The sequence below is a fragment of the Aphis gossypii genome, chromosome 2, assembly GCF_020184175.1.
Source record: "Aphis gossypii isolate Hap1 chromosome 2, ASM2018417v2, whole genome shotgun sequence".
Classification (NCBI taxonomy): Eukaryota; Metazoa; Arthropoda; class Insecta; order Hemiptera; family Aphididae; genus Aphis; species Aphis gossypii.
This window is the reverse complement of record NC_065531.1, coordinates 48,097,587-48,115,853: the sequence shown is the minus strand read 5'-3', so window position 1 is coordinate 48,115,853 and position 18,267 is coordinate 48,097,587. Positions and strand designations below refer to the sequence as shown.

General features: G+C 28.8%; 1 protein-coding gene across 2 annotated transcripts in view; it reads right to left on the bottom strand.

Moving 5' to 3' along the window:
* Positions 1 to 14,578, bottom strand: part of LOC114120468 (paired box protein Pax-6-like) — a 46,388-nt gene extending 31,810 nt beyond the window's left edge. Inside the window, exons 1-2 of one of the 2 annotated variants that reach the window (XM_050199651.1) lie at positions 13,960 to 14,578; positions 9,615 to 9,784 (exon numbers count right to left, since the gene is read on the bottom strand). In XM_050199651.1, the coding sequence (XP_050055608.1) occupies positions 9,615 to 9,771 (157 nt within the window). In that variant the 5' untranslated portion in view covers positions 9,772 to 9,784; positions 13,960 to 14,578. The remainder of the gene's footprint in view (positions 1 to 9,614; positions 9,785 to 13,959) is intronic. The other variant, XM_050199652.1, reaches the window with a different exon arrangement.
* Between the last annotated feature and the right edge of the window lie 3,689 nt (positions 14,579 to 18,267).

Sequence of the window (18,267 nt, the reverse complement as noted above, 5' to 3'; positions counted from 1 at the left end):
TACACAGCGATGTATGTTCATATTAAAATATTATATACATCACGGATATAATGCATATAGTATAATACAGCTACCTATATATTATATATTATACATACACAAAACAGACGAGAATTCCGTTGATCTTAAAATTTAAATATGTTTAGTATAGGTACTATATATGTATAAGTGCTGGCCATTCTGCAGTTATACTTGTAGTCAAATTTTATAATAAAAACTATACTTATATTTTGGGAGACTGGACGGTCTGGTTCTAACCCATGTGTACTATACACTTTACGAAAACTAATGTGAGTACTTTGATACCTATATATATTATTTTGAAATTGTTTTCTAGTTTTATACATAGCTATACTGACTAAAATAAAATTTGAACAGTGAACACAACGGTTGCGTATTTACACAGATATCAATTCAAAACTACATTGTGTTCTTTTGTATGCACCATACACCTAGGTTATGATACATATTTTAGGAAGAATTTGTTGATGACTGAATATATTGTGTAGATGCGGCTTAAAATGGTATTGATGGAAAACAATACTAATGTTTAAACTTTGATTTTATCAGTTTGTAAAGTATGTACATTGTGTCCTTTAGTTTATTCATAATATCGTTTTATATTATTTAATATATTTATAATTTATAAACTTTAATAGGTATGTGTAATCTATTAAATTTAAAAGTATTATTGTCGAACACATATACACACATATTATATTATATTTAAATAACTTAAGAACTATTTTAAAAATAAATTGCGGTAGTATAACTAGTATTATATGATTATATCCGAATAATTCTACGATAATATTACTTTATTATTACATTATATGGACCATAGTTGTGCCTATATTGCTTAAAAAACGTGAACATCATCGAAACACAGGCAATAATATAGGTAGCCAGGTAGGTATCATACATAATATACAATATATTTATATATATAATGATTTCGATGACAGCGGCACGGTGTTTCACCGTATATCATATAATATATTGTAATATCGTGTCGTCGGAACTCGGAATACCTACTTCAAACAACTCGACCGCATTTGTATAACTGCCTTTCATGTCTGACCGAACAACACGACGCGTGGTGAATTGTCGTCACTTAAGGGGTGGATGAGATGACGGTGATGAGGAGGAGTCGAGCTGGGTATAAACCTATATAGGTAATATAATGTATCTGCACCTAATATAATATAACGACGTTTAACAGTTTTGCAATTGTAACGCTATTATATAGAAAGCGGCGGCAGTCGCATTGATACGACCGTATTATTATAACGAACGGGGATTTTAACGAACAGGTGCGACAGTTTCGCCACGTCGCAAACTGCTACAGAACACTCCCGCACATTTGCCATTCATTATTATATATAATATAATAATACAACAATTACAAATGTGCGGTATCGGTCAATCCTTTCGCTGTACCTAGTACTATCTACACACAATCGTTTTGGACAACCTTGCAGCTGGTGTCGAGTGTCCGCATCAATGCGATAAACAAGTAAGTACATAATAATATTATCCGTATAAATACAATGTACAATAATCGGCAATTTATTATATACCTATACAATATTGGTCGTTTGTCGTCTCTGTTTTGTCAAAAACAATATCTATTCCACTCTGTAGAGGTAGATACGCCAGGTAAAAATATACCTATACCAAAATAGCTTATAGATACGTCTTCTGCTATCCGTATGCAAGTTTATGTTTTATATATATACACTAAAAATCGCGCATGCGCATACTTGCAAAATTTTTTTTAAGATAGTGTTATACTAATAGTATATAATTATTATAATTTTTCTGAAATTAAATTTTACTAATACTAAATGAAGATATGATGATTTTTTAGAAGTATATTTTCATGAAGATAGACATTTATTTTTGGAGGTTGGAAGAGGGAATTGGAATCTCCTATGTGAACGGGTTAGCTCTTTTGCACTCGTGGATTACGTTTTCGTGTGATCGGTCATTGACTTTTCTTTAGTTTAATATATTGAATTTAATTTTGATAAACACCTATACTATATGTCTATATATTATAATACGCATGTTTATAATAATACCGATATACTTGCACTGTACCTACACATTATGATCAACTATTACCTATTATACAAACGAAACCAGAAATAATTTATCTTCTACAAGCTTTTGACTTTTTGAGTTAAAATGTGGTCATAATATTGTATTAGGTATGCATAGCTTAGCTGTACAAGCTCATCAATGACTATATTTACTATAATTTATAGTGTGCACTGTACATATATACATATATTTATTAATAATGTGTTAAGTGTATGAATAAGTTAGGTTAGGTTAGGTTACTTATGTAAAATTAGTTATTAAATTTCTTCATATATAAAAAAAAATTATTATTCATTAAATCTGTTGTATGAGATCTTATAACAGCGACATATAGTTTACTGCAAGTCGATATTAAATTACATTATTTCTTGTTTTAAATAAATAATATATAAGCTAGACATTTTGCTTTCATGTCAAAAATGATTTCAGTAAAATTGGAAGACTTAAAAATGTTCGATACAATAAGTAAAATATAGTTTTGATAAATTTGTCGGTTAGGTAAGTAATAACTAAGAGCTAATTAATAATTAGCGAATTAAGTATACTTTTGTAGTCTTGTGCATAGTAAGTTTCATTCCATATTTCTAACAATGCTACCAATTAATTGATTTCTGTAGCGAATTTGTAATTATAATTTGGTGTCTCATTATTAGTTATTGTATGTGTACGTAAATAAATTATTATATATTATTATAATTTTGTATATATAGGTACCTATTATTTTTTTTTATTGACATACTCTATATTAAAAAATATATTATCAGTTATCGTCGATAAAACACCCTATAGTAAAGTTCAAAGTTCAAATTAGTGTTTGTACAATTGTTTGACGCTGTAATAATAGTTATTGACTATTATTATTATAGGTATAGTACAGTAAATTAACTAATCGTATAACTGTTGTAAGTAAAAAAGTGAATTTACATTTTTAATAATTAATGTATCGATGATTGTATTAACGTGATATTAACTATAAGTACGTAGATTCGTTATTTAATTAAATACCATTTTTGTTTTATTAAATATTGGTTTTACAATATTATCTATACCGACTTATAGATTTTTTATATTTTCTCTAAATTTTCTGACAATATTTTTAAACCAAACTTTGTCTAAATTCATAAAGCGATTTAAAGAATAGGTACTTATTCGCAAATTGATTATATTCTATATGACAATATATGTATTTACATTATACAATATACATTTAGGTATATCGTTTATATATATATACTTAGGTAGTTATATAGAGTTAATGGGTTAAACATGATCGATTAGAAGGGATTGAGGTAACACCGTTTTATAATACATAATAATATAATAATATGTAGTATAGTCTTGTCATAAAATTAATATCAATAACAATTAACAGTCAACAGAAAATAATGAATAATGAAAATTTGTTATTAATTATAATAGAAGTGGCTTATATATATTACAGACTATGCCGTTGTTATGAAATAAACCATTGGTCCAAATCAATCGATTAACGTACCCTTGAATGGACATCGCATGAGCCAAGGGTACCTGTCAAAACATTGTCTGAACAATAATTACATGAGATGTTATGTAAAATGGCGGCTTACACGGTTCTAATAAATAAAAAAAAAGACTGGACTACTACAAAACCCGACGGGATTATATGTGGATTACAAATTTGTTAACACAATCCGGCGGTACACAAAAACATCTATTCACCAGCCCATTTTTATTATTATATTATTACACGCCGTATATGCTTCGTATAATAATAACCATTGTCAGATATACCGTCCGCACATTATTATTATGTATATTTTTTCCCTCCCTGGTACATTATACATATTTTTCCGGAATTCGGACAACCCAATAGCTCTTGTTCGCGTTGTATTGTACACGTTTCATGTAAAGCGAATAATAATAATTCTATACCGACTATATAATATAGTTTTGTAGTGTTATACACCTATACGTGAATTCGAATTGATGTTTCAATATAAAATACTATCAAAAATCACTATACATCGAGTCGTGGGATCACAACCAATTTAATTGTTCCCATTTATTGTACAAAAACATAATCGTTAAGTTTTTTTCCATTGTCACTTAACTCTAGGGGTCCAGATTTGTTATATTTTTCTTTTACGCATATATCTATATGTTATACTTATAAATTCATAATATTTTTAACAGTGTTTAAAGGTAATAAATTTCTTTATAATATATTACTAGACATATGGGCTATGATTTAAATTCAATGCATACTAGGTTAGAATGAATAGCGAAATAATATATTATTATGTTCAAATAATCTATATGCTTAAGAGTATTCAGAAAATGCTAGTTTATTACAAAAGCCGCGAAGTACCTATAATATTAACAAAATAATAGTTTTTAAATAGGTATACCTATATAATGATTATGAACATCAATATTGTAAAATATACATAATCCAATGTAAGTTTATATTATAATAATGATTATATAGCTTAAACTAACACAAACTTGGTAAACACAGAACTTTATTATTAATTGTATACGTATGTTATAAAATCGGCATTCGGCACAGTTAATTTTTATTCATACATATGATATGAATAATTAATTTAAATAAAAGCCGTTTTAGGTATGTAATATATATATTTAAATTATAATTAAGTAGGAAATCTAGTAAATTTATTTTTGAAAATTTAACATTTACTAAATGGTGCTTTAATATTATAGACAAATATTAGTAATTATTATTTTATAGTTACGTGTGTCATGTTCTGTTGTTCATTTTTCAAGTAATATATAGTAATATTTCTTTATGAATAAAGTATTTGGGAAATAGTAGCTTGAAAATAAATATGATAAAAATATTTATACTTATAAATCAGAAAACCGTTTATTTTAGGTGTATAGTTATTGCTATAGCTGCGCTTGTGTACTGTACATATATTTTATTTTATTCAGAATTTTCTTGACTGTTCGAATATAGGCGAGATGCTGGTGTAAAAAAGAAAAAAGGCACTTGGAGCTTTTCCGGCCAACGACTTTGCTTACCCCTGCTTCTCCGCCATTTACGCATTTTTATCACCCTCCACTCTTCTTCTTGTTTCCCAAGCAGCCCTTGGCGTTCCTAAATTTCCAGAACCTCTTATGTCATACCCACCTCTCTTCCCTTTACCAGCCATCCAAGGGGTTTTTTGGGGTGACAAGACACCCGCCCGTTGTCGGGGAAAGGGGGTGAGCAGTTAATTCTGCGTGTCATTTGCACGCCGCGCGCAATATCTTAAAGGGGAAACCTCTCCCCGTGTAGACCTACACGCACACACACACACACACAAATATATATATATATATATAATATGATATACATAACTTGATCTACTATGTCTTTGGAAAAAAAATAAGGGGGAATAGAAAACTCCTCCCCAATAAAAAATTTTACATCAAAAACACTCCCAGATTTTGAAGATTGTTTTTTATGTTTTAAAGCTCCTCGCCTGATTTGCAGTTTATGTATTCTAAAAGAGGGTCATCCAGTTACGTAGAGTAAATCTAATTTGCGGTTTAAAATAGTGTTATTTTAATTCCGTAGAATACAATCTGTATTATAGACTATAGTGTGGAAATAGTTAGGTATATTTCAAGAATAAAAAATTATTATTATATTTTAGTTAACAATTATACACTATGTAAATGTTCTTTTTAATTTAACTACATACGGTATTAAGAAATATTATGGACTATGAAATAATACATAGTATATTAATATGTATAATATATATAATATATATAGTAATTCGTAGGTATAATAACTAATAAGTATGGCAGGTACAATGTACATAATATATTTATACGAGTATACAGGTAATAATACATAATTGTAAATATGATATAAGGTTATATTATAATTTAGTTTCAGTTATAACTTATAATTATTATATTCCAATACTTGAATAAATATATTTTTTACATGATATTTTAATACGTCTATATGTTATACATTTACAACTGGCCTTGATAGTTGATAGTGTCATATTGTGCAGATATTAATTTTGTAAAATACTAGTTTATTTTTACATTTTAAAATATTATAATCATTAAACTCGATGTAGGTAGGTACATGTTATAAAGTAAGATAAATACCAAGGTTATTATAATTTAATTCATCCTTATTTTATTGTCTTAAACGTTGATTAATATATATATATATACATATATATATATATGTATTTAAAATTCAATAGTTAAAAAAAACCAGTAAATTAATAGCTGGCAAACATTACTACCGAAGTAAACATACATAATTGTATTTATCTAGTATTTACGAAATGTTGTGTGTTTAATATGTTACAGGTATACTTAGGAAATAAACCTATTTAAAACGTGAACAATATTAATCAATATATATGACGTACATGAGTATATAAGTGTACTTTGAAGGTAATATTAAATTATTTTTATCTTTATTATTACAAAATTTCGCTAACTGTAGTTTAAAACGAATAATGAATCGTTATGATGGTCTAAATTCATGTACAATAAATTATAAAAATGTATAGGTAAGTATTCTAGACTATAAAATTCGATATAGATAACTACACTACTACAGCGAAGTAGCTCATTGCGATGTATCATTTTCTCATCTAATTAACTCGGGATAACGATAAATACTAAAAAGCGTTTTGTATAAAATACATCATGTATCTGTTCAAAAATATTGTGTTTGTAAATTATTGAATGTATATAGATTATAGGTATACAATATACATATATAATAAATAATGATACAAATATAATATATATATAGACTGAAAAACGCATTAGTACATTTTATCGGATTATTTAGTTATTTATTCGATAAAATTGTGGTCTTTTCAGTTTCGTTTATAAAATACTCGACAACAGTATGAAAAAAAATATTTAAATCGCGTTTGTATACAACGCGTAGCTATAAGACGTTCGAATTCAATAATACTATATATTATTATATGCAGTGATGTTGACGACCGTGCGTTTGACGTATACTCGTATATATATATATATATATATTATATTATATACCTAACAAATAGCCTGTATCCTTATAATACTTAAACGTTCTATGTGTAGGTAATACAATTTGTCGTATGCTTGAGTATGTAGTCATCGTCATATTATATGCCTTATCCAATGCGCGCGTGTGCGTGAGACGGCCGGCGGAATTTCGGGAAAAATACAATAATCGCGGGTGACAGGTGTGAAAAAAAAGAGAAAAACGTCGTAGAAAGTGAATAGAAGCGGAGAAGAAGAAGAAGAAGCCGCAGCTGTGTGTAGGATACACGTATATACCGCTATAACCCATATATTCGTATAATAATAATATACCGCCGAGCGCAAAAAGGGACCGCGCGAGCGCAGCGTGTGAGCTCGTTAAATTAGCGTCGCCGTTTGGGAAACGATATATTTGCCACGACCCATTGAGCCAGGCCGCCGCTATACAGGCTACCACCTATACCTATACGCGCGCGAGGCCGCACGCAGAGGACACCGTACTCGCATGTTATATGCACTCGCCGCGAGTCCCTCGAGGCCTATATAATAATAATATAATAAACGCTGGCGGTACATGGTTTACTGTTATTTTTATTATCATCATTGTGTACGACGTGTTATATTCCGTCTGCGAGCGGAGGTTCCTATGTTCTTTGCACAACCCTTTCAGCTTTCCGCGATTTATTATTCCTGCATCATGTATATATTTTTTCATACTCTCTCGTCCTTGGCATCGTCGTCACCGTATAAAAAATAATAATTGCATTTCATCACACGACTGACGTCGTGTCGACGACGATATAGTAATAATAATAATAAAAAAAATAGTACGTATCGACGACTTCCTACTGTTATATACCTACCGTTTCTGCGGCTGTGATCGGCGACGCCGCGTGCGTATATTGTTCGTGACTCAGTTGTTAAGTCATTTTTAAATTTCACTCGCGAATAAAATAATAATGATGACAAAAATAATATTAATTCATTAAACTCTCAGGTTTTTTTTTATGACGAATGGTTTGTTGTATAGAAACCGGTTATTAATTTATAAATTGACTGAAAAAATTATCGTAGCTCACAAGTATACAGCGTATAATACGTTAATGTCATACGTAGAAATCTATAGAAATAATCAATTTATACGAAATCTGTATTAGATTATTGTGAAGCGAATCACTATATTAAATCTGTTTGTATTTTTATATTTTTTATATATGGATCATTTAGCCTGTATATTTTGTACATAGATATAACTACCTGGTAGTTAATATCTATCAAAGATTTAGACATAAAATTATATTTTATTTATTTTTTTTTTTTACAAAAATTGTAATTTTATGTAGATATATTATAATAACCATTTGTCGTGATTTTAATTACTATTTTATTAAAAATAAAAATAGTATAAAATGTCTATACTTAATTTAAAATTGTACTACTATTAAAATCGATAATTTTCTTTCAGAAATAATTTTACAGAATAGGTATCTGAAAAATACATACACTATGCTATATGGCTATAATAGGTCTAAGTAGTTGTGCATAAGAAGTAAGTTTTGTATAAGGAAAACAAGCACGTCATCACGTATAGCAATCTCGGCTGCATTACCTATACCTATATTTATTATATAGACGCGCATCGGCACACGAGATATGTCGGACTTGACGACATTTGACAGACGCGTTACACGTATATACATACATATATCTATACCTACATAAACTCGATGTATCTATAATATTATTTCATGTATATATATATAGGTACATTTTTTTCATTCGATACGGTGTCGTATAACGAGATATTGTCTTCCATCGTGCTGAAGGTAAACACAAAACCGCTACACCGTCGTACACAGGGTGGCCGGGACCCGTCAGGCGAAACCCAATACGTCTGATGTTTTTATTTTAATAAAATAATAATAATATAAAAAACAACATTTTCCTTTATGTGTGCGTATTTTTTCCGCCCATTTTCCCTTTAATTATACACGGCAAGCTGGTTTCTGTACACGCACGGTTATTTTTCCATCCATGAGTGAACCAGTCACACGGAATCATGTCTTCAAACCGACACACGTTCACACACACACATTCCATACACGATATACACACACATACGCACATCAAATGATAGAAACACTACACTTCTTCGCAACCCGTTAAAAATTTTCTCTCTCTCTCTAAATATATATAACCATATAACTATCCTTATTTTAATTTTCTTCATATAATATATTCCAGATTGTATAACTCAAGCTTGCTGATCAAACTACAGTCAATCTACTGAATATATGTGTGGCGTATAAAAAAAACTGTATATAATATAATATATACTATTATATAGATAAATAGGTATTTTATTAACTTTTTTACTCGTTCTATATAATATGTGTTTATATAATAAGTATTTAGTCTATATTAAGTATAAATTTATTATAATAATAAAGGTACCTATGTATTGGATTTTGGCGAGATGAGTATAAAATACATGTAAGATTATTTACCTTTGTGTGCGAGATCGTCGTGATGGTTTGGTGGCCACGCTGATCCCGTTCCGATCCCATGGTGAGCGGTCAACGATTGGTGATGGTGATGGTGGTGATGGTGATGATGATGAGGAAGTAACCCCGCTTGTTCCGTTCTTGTAATGCCTTGTAACATGCTTGAAGGATTTCTGGAACAATTGATCGAAAATGTTGATTTAAGAGGTATGTATAACACATTATAATAATTTCTACACGATGTAATAAGATTTAAAGCATAAGTTATGTTTACATAATATATATCTATATATATATGATATAATATATCATCAGATATAGTGCATTCATAGTATTGTAGTGTGTGTGTAATAATGTATATTGTACTAGTAAATATGGTGACGGGATTAGACTTTCCGCCCGGAAGCCCGAAAACGTGTTTGTTATATTATGCATATCGGCATAAACCCGTAACCGCGGTAATAATATATAATATGTATGAACCTATATCTACTGATATTATATATTATATTGTAGATATAATTTAGTTAGGGCTGTACATCACATTATAATAATTAGGGATCGGAAGTTATATAGAAATTAAAATAAAGAAATATGCACATATACAAAATCTAAAGTCTATACTATATGTCTATATGCAAAAAACAATATTTAAGATTTTAAAACTTATTATTCATTGATTACTACACGAGTGATCTATTTAACTGTCTATACGCTAATTTATTCTCGAAAAGTTATATTAAAGTATATTGCCCAGCTTTGAGAAATATACATACTTATATATTGTTGTATGAATGCAAATATCGTGTATGCGAAAAAAAAAATCAAATTATAGAAATGCTCAATATAGGAATATGATATTTTTGGCAATTATTTTATTCCAATAATCATCACATCATTGATTAGTTTACTTATAATATAGTATATATAGATATCACCATGATGTACTTTCCTATTACCACTATAAATACGTTTTTTATAGCGCGGTTTAGCACGTTTTAAAACATTGTAACGCCATAGGTGCTTTTATATAAACATTATATTACTTATAGGGTGGTTTATCACCTATATTTAAGTAGTTTCTGGAGCTAATTTGTTACGGAGTATTTATGTATATAGTAATACTACTACTAATAATAGTAATACTAACAATATACATAATATAGCGAAGGCCACTCGAGCACGGCCATTTCTGTTGAAACGATATCATTCATATACACATATATATGTATGATATAATTCGACCACTTTGGAACCCCTCGAGCACACTTCAGCCGGGGTTGAAAAAGAAAATAATAATAATAATAACAGTATATATAGTACAACATTATTAGCGTGTGTCATGTTATATACCTATCTACACAAGTGGCGCAGCGTATAAAAGGACTTGGGCCGTGTATCGTATCCATATTATATATATACAAATATTTAAAATATATTGCGCAATATACAAACGATGCATACGATGTGTATTATAAGTATATATTTATGTACCTATATCCACTCATTTTTCTCACATTTCAATATATAAATATATATACACTACATGTAACGCGATACTCGCTTTGGGGGCAGCTATTAATGAAATAATATAAAAACACACCCCCGCTTTAAGAGAAATACACATTTAACCCTCACGAATGATGACGCTAATTGTAATTGACTTCCTGTAGGTATATATAATATAGCATTTAACCACCTTCTTTTTTATTTATTTAAACTATGTTTTTATTTTTGTTATTGCTCTGCGTGATTACTGTGTTTTTAATTACCTCTCTTTTCCTCGCAGTTATTATATAGTTAAAAGATTAATAAAAAAACAAATTTTTTCCCCCTTTTTACCCTTTATACATATAATAAAACTTTTTGATTTATAAAATATAATATAAATAATTACTACAACAAAGTGTAAAATTTTGTTATAACATTAAACAAATGAATTTACTTTAGTGGTATTTACATATTTATAAACAAAAGGATATGCTTGGTAAGTATCTATTGGGGACTAGGGTATATATTATATTTGACTGTTCCTTTCAAGATTTAAAATCTATAAAACGTATTTACTAGATTTTTTACTTATATTATTTTATTTTATTAATAATTTTAATTAACAATATATTATATTTTTAAGTATTGAATTTATTAGATATTATAATATTTATATGTATAATATACTATATCTATTTATTTAATTATTAGGTATAATCGGATATACTAATTATAATTCAATATTCTTTTAGTTAACTATTGTTTTATAATTTATTTTTTCAAAACATATTTCTAAAATAATATTTCAAGATTGGCAAGATTATAAAATTTATGTTTCCTATATGGCCATAATAAGGGGTATATGTAATATAAATATTTATTTAGAAAACAATTATTAAGTTTTATAATTTTAGTTATTTTGTTGTTTTTAAACTTAATACCAATAATGTAATAAATAATAATGAATATGTGTCGTGACATAGATAAGTTAGCTTAATGAGTATTATTTAGGTAATTCATTAACATTAAAAAAAATTTAAAATCACTAAAATAAACAAAAAAATATGGTAGATATAGTTATGTTGGAAATTGTCCAAAACAAAAACTTAAAATAGATAATTATTTCATTTGAAACCATCGGTTTCAAATAGAATGTATAACTTATACATTACATAAATTATCATGAATTAAAAGATTAAAATGATGTATAATTTCGAAAAATGTATTGTAGTAAAACAAACTTTCTCGGCAATCGTTTTACAATTTAAATATTATATGTAGTTAAACATTTCAAAAATGTTTGAATAGTATCTATATATTATGCTCTATAATATTTAACTATATTAACTATATAAATATAAATACTATATAATTATATTAATTAAAAAGCTATAAACAACTATATAGTTTGTAGGCTAAATTTTTATAAAATTACCTATTGGTTTTGGATAAAAGCTCATAATATTGGTGTAATTTTGTTTTAATATAATAATACCTATCTATGTCTTATATATATATCTAATTTCTAATTAGTTACTATATTCTTATTTTTTAATTAGATATCTATTATAATTTTTGGATGTAGGTACATATAGTAGCTATTTAATATGTTTACTATGATTATACTGAATGATGAAAGTATTTGAACGAATACTAATTGTACATAGATATTTAATAACTAATAGTATTTAATAAAACAGTTCATGGATTCAATTTTACGATGAAATAATTAATTTTAACTCTATACATTTTAAAGTATATTATCTTAAATATCTAAGATCTCTAATTTTTATTTTTTTTCTTATAAAAATTAAATTGATAAAATTTCTTCTAGCTCCCGAACGGGAATTTTTTGGATTTATATAACTATGGATGTGTAAAATTGTACAAAGCTACAAAGGGTGTAATATATAATAGTTACCAAGCTATAATCTATAAAATGAAATCGATGTATGCAAAAAGTTGGGAAAAATAAGGTAATTGTATTTATAATATTAAATATAATTCAATAACATCATTTGTATTAATACTATTTGTATTTTTCATGAAAAAATAAAATTTAAAAAATATAACTTCTGTTTTATTTATAAACAGCAATTAAAAGATTATGTTATATTATATGTATAATTGTAGATTATAAAGAGGAAAAAATAGGTGGTAAATGTAACTGAATTATAAATTATTCTCATAGTTAGTTATAGTTTTGATCGCCGTTTATACATAGGTTATAATGTTAGAATAAGGTTATTTAGATCTAAATATAATATATTTATATTAATAATTATGTAAATTATGTGCATAAGTATAATATATTTTAAAGGTTCCGGTTAATAACAATATATGACATTGGTACATCAGTACACATATAACTATAGAATAAAGAATATAAAGGTAGGTAGGTATCTATAAGAATAAATTAGTGTGTAATACATGGGCACGCAATCTATGGCTAGCGCTGTTATAAATGTAGTTATACATTATTTATTTTATAGAATTGTGAAGTAAAATAGTTGATTTATGCGTACATTAGGTATATGTATATCATTTGTGTGAAATATTGTGTATATAATGCGTAGTATATTATAGAATATACCATTTACGTTATTATTCACATTAAATGTGTATACTTAGTTGTAGGAGGTCCATAAATAGTAACGAAGGGTTAAAGTCAAATTTATTATTTAAAATACTAGCAGTCTCGAGTAAATATTTAAAAAAATTAAAAAAACAGCTGATAAGTCATAAGCGTGATGTATAAAAATATAAACCTATATTGTATATTATATACAATATAGATAGATATACTTATTAGATATTTTAATGAATAACATAATTTGATATGATATTTATTACTCACGTGCAGTTGAAGTCAAATAAAAAAGCAAATCCACACACTGAATGACGTTATATAATCCGAATTAACGAATATAATATATGTATAGGTATATTATATTAGTGGATTTTCACGTGTGGTTACCACGGTCAATCCGATTTAATCATCACTGCAGAAGGTATATAGGTATGTATTATTATTATATTATAATATACTTATATGTATATTTTAGTCGCGTAAAAAACGAAAAAAAAAATTTGAAAAAAATAATAACTTATACTAGGTATATACTCGACGGAAAAAAACTATTTTTGATTTTCACGTACATAAAAAAAAAAAAAAGAAGAAGAAAATAACTGAATTATACAGGTAAAATTGAATATCGCGTACAATATATTTTCGTATAACTACGTAATCGCGTCGTGCTGCCGGACGAGAGCCGCGTGCAGCGTGTGATGCGTTTCGAGTGGCCGCGCGGTTCGGTAACGTGTGCGCCGCGACCGACGAAGTCACCGTGTGTTCCATCGCCTGGTTCCCGCGCGCGCTCGGCGGCGGCGGGAGACGATTGCCGCTGCGGCGTCTGTGGTGGTGGTGATCGGGAGGGGGATGAGGGAGCAAGGGATTAGCGTACGCGGCGGGCACTACCGCGGGATTCGGCGGCGGTGCGTGTGTAAAATATTTTTCGGGGTCGGTCGGAACGCGGTGGGGGGTGGGACCGGAGCGCCGCCCGTCCGCCAATCGCGTGCCGGCGCCCAGATCGATATAGAACGCCGCGCTCATTCGTCCGGAAGATATGTTCCATCCGCCAGGCGCGACACACGATCGCGCGCGCGCGCGAGCGATCGCGAGTGCCCCGTCGCCTCCGCCACTCGTTCATCTCACCACCGGCGGCACAGCCGTCGCCACCGTCGCTGCCCCATCCGTACCCCGCGCCGCCGATGGCATTATAATAATAATAATAATAATAATAATAATAATCATTTTTAACTCCACGACACCCCCTCCAACCCTCTCCTCGATAACGCCGTCGCTTTTTATCTCCCCGCCGCCCGGTCGGATATACAGCGACACCCAACCCCCGAGCGCACGCACACACACACACACACACATATACACATACCCGCCCTTATATCCGTCACCCTGCAGCTACGACGAAGTTATCCCGCTCCGCTGCCGTAACGTCCGTTTGTTTGCGTTTCGCGTATACGTATGTATTTATTGTTGTTTTTTTTCTCTCACCTCTCTCGTTTACCGCCAACCCGCACCCGCCCACCCACAAACCCCATCATATACCCACCACCCTGCTTCCACGCCGACACTGCAAACCGTTAACACGCTTATACCTATACGTATATATATATACACTGGACGAGTGAGAGGTATAAACATTGTCACGAGCGCGTTCCGCCACCGCCGCCGCAACACATCCCGCGAATGTCTGTTTGTACATATTATTATATATATTATCATATATGCACTGTACATGTATAATATATCTACTTATACATAACTGTTTATACGCCTATTATACGTTAGAGATGTATAATAGCTATAGTGGAACGTTGCCACTCTGCATCCGTGTTCATTTGACTATGATTTGCAAGCGTGCTATATGGTGTATGGTATACCCGCGAGATATATATATTATACTATAATGTGATGTGGTTATATTATATTTAATTGGTATACCTGCCTATTAAATACTTATATATATATATATATTATACATACTATTATGCTTACACGTATTACATATATATATATTATAGCCTTGCCAGGTATGCTTTATATATATTCCATATTATATTATATATACGTGCATTAGTATATATTATATTATATGTTCAATGGCTCAATGCATTTATTTTGTAAGTCCTGCAGTGAACTTACTGAGCTGAAAATGGCTCGATTAATTGTCGAAATGCATATGTATCACCGTATAGTAACTATAGGTATATATAATATATATAAATTCATCAAACTATATATTTCTATACAAATTCCATATATATATATAATATATATACTATATATTAGTACTTACTCTTATATATAGTATATATCTATACGATTTATTTTATATATACATTTAATCTTACCAAACAAATGTTTTTATTACTGTGTTTCTTTATTTTTGGTCTGTGTTAATATTATATCTAGAGTAACGACGGTTATAGGTTATATCTTACGTAGTACAAATAAGTATTTCATCACATATTCTTACGTTAAAATGTTTTACAAAAAACAAATGGTCGTAAATATATACTATATATATACTTATATTATATATGTGACGATATCTAGAGAGATGCAAATAGCGATACAATTTATATCATTTGTATTTTACTAACCTATATATACATACATATTATGCATATAATTTATAGGTATACTAAAATGTGTAATATATAAAATAGTTTAAGATGGGGTGGGTATTTATTTTAATTATTTGAACGTTATAAATATTGCATGACTGCAGTATTATTAGATTCAATTTTTTACAGCTTTAAAAGACGTGTAGTTTTCCGAAACTATCGTAAAACATATTATAGGGATGAGTTGTGAAATTATAATAATATAGATATTTCATTCCCTTTAAATATTATAATACATTGTATTAAACATATATTACATTATATACATAAAACGTAAGCAGGATGCATTTTATTTTTTATTTTTGATGAGGGGAAGCCCAAAAACTAAAAACTAAACAATTCATTATGATAAAAAAAATTAATGAAAATATGTTATATTGACAGATAAAAGTACCTATTGATAATGTCGACAATGAACAAAAAAATTACAATTAAAAATGTAATTTATTTTCTTCTTATACTAATAACTTTAACATCTACATATTATGGCAAATAGCTGTAGCTATTTTGCCTTTGGGATGTTATTGTACGTATTATAGTCGCAAAATTATGTTTTAATATCATTTTTTAATTTACTTAATTACAATTTCGATTAAAATCATGCAAATTCAATAAACAATAGTGTATTATATTCACTTTGTATGTATATAACATGATATTATTGGATTTCACTTTTTTATCTTATTTTAAAACTATATAGGTTAGGTTACCTAACCCACTAACCATTGGCCATCATATTCAGAATTGTAGTTACAATCATCTTAATATATTCTCAAATTCTCACATAGAATTTCATGCTATATATTATTTTAACAACATATTTAAATTTAATATTCAGCAAAAGGGATTACATCTGTACATATAGTGACAATTTTTAAATTAAAAATATTATAATTAGATTGACAAATAAGACAAATAATCGCGTGTTATAATTGCGGTTCAAAGTTGGCTAATATCCAAAAAAACAACATTTAAATTTAAGATGGAAAACTGATGAATATAAAAATAATATGAATACTTTAGTACTTATGTGCAAAAAATTGTGTATCCGTTTTTTACACAATACTATACGTAGGTATGTACTAGTAGGTTATTGGGCAACATCTTTCTTTTTTTGGCATGTAATTTCGATGCAGTCATATAGGAAAGTACAAGTTTGAAGTTTAAACTCCCCGCACAAATATTTATGAGTATAACAACAAAATAACTAGAATCATTATTTTTTATTTAAATGTAAAGAATTGGATATTCAATAACTTCATATTTTTTTAAAAAAAATTGATTGTATAAATATTTTTTAGATATTTAGGTTTTAGTAAAAAATACGAGAAGTATTGTATTAAATTTCCAAACTTTATCTATAAAAATTAATTATTTTTCGTTATTTTGAACTTCAAACTCTTCTAAAAAAGACGCATATATTATGTATTTTTAATGTTTTTAAATTCCTATAAGAACAATTTGTGGGGTATGGTTCTCAACTATATATTGTCATACCTATTGATAAAATTATAATAGATTTACTGGATTTTACATGACAATTAAAAAATTCTCTTATAACGTGATTCGTTAAAATTAGAATTAATTTTGAGCATAAAAACGTACGAGGAGCTTGTATAAAAAAAAAAATACCAAAGTCAAATATTTAGATCTTACTATACCTTAGACACCATAAAGGTACTTGACAGACGTTAGGGCACATTACTGCACAACGTAAAACACAGTTGATTTCAGAAAGATAATGTGCTACGTCCAAATAATTCGAATCCCGCAAACATCCAATATACATAAAATCAATAAAAGTATCATATAAATCTATATTAAGACCAATTTTGACATACGTCATACATACTTACTCTGTTTAATAGGTAGGTATGATAAACAAATCTGGAAAAGTGCCAAGTGCCAACTATCTTAAACCCGTATTATAAACCACCATTATCCAAAAATCGTCCTA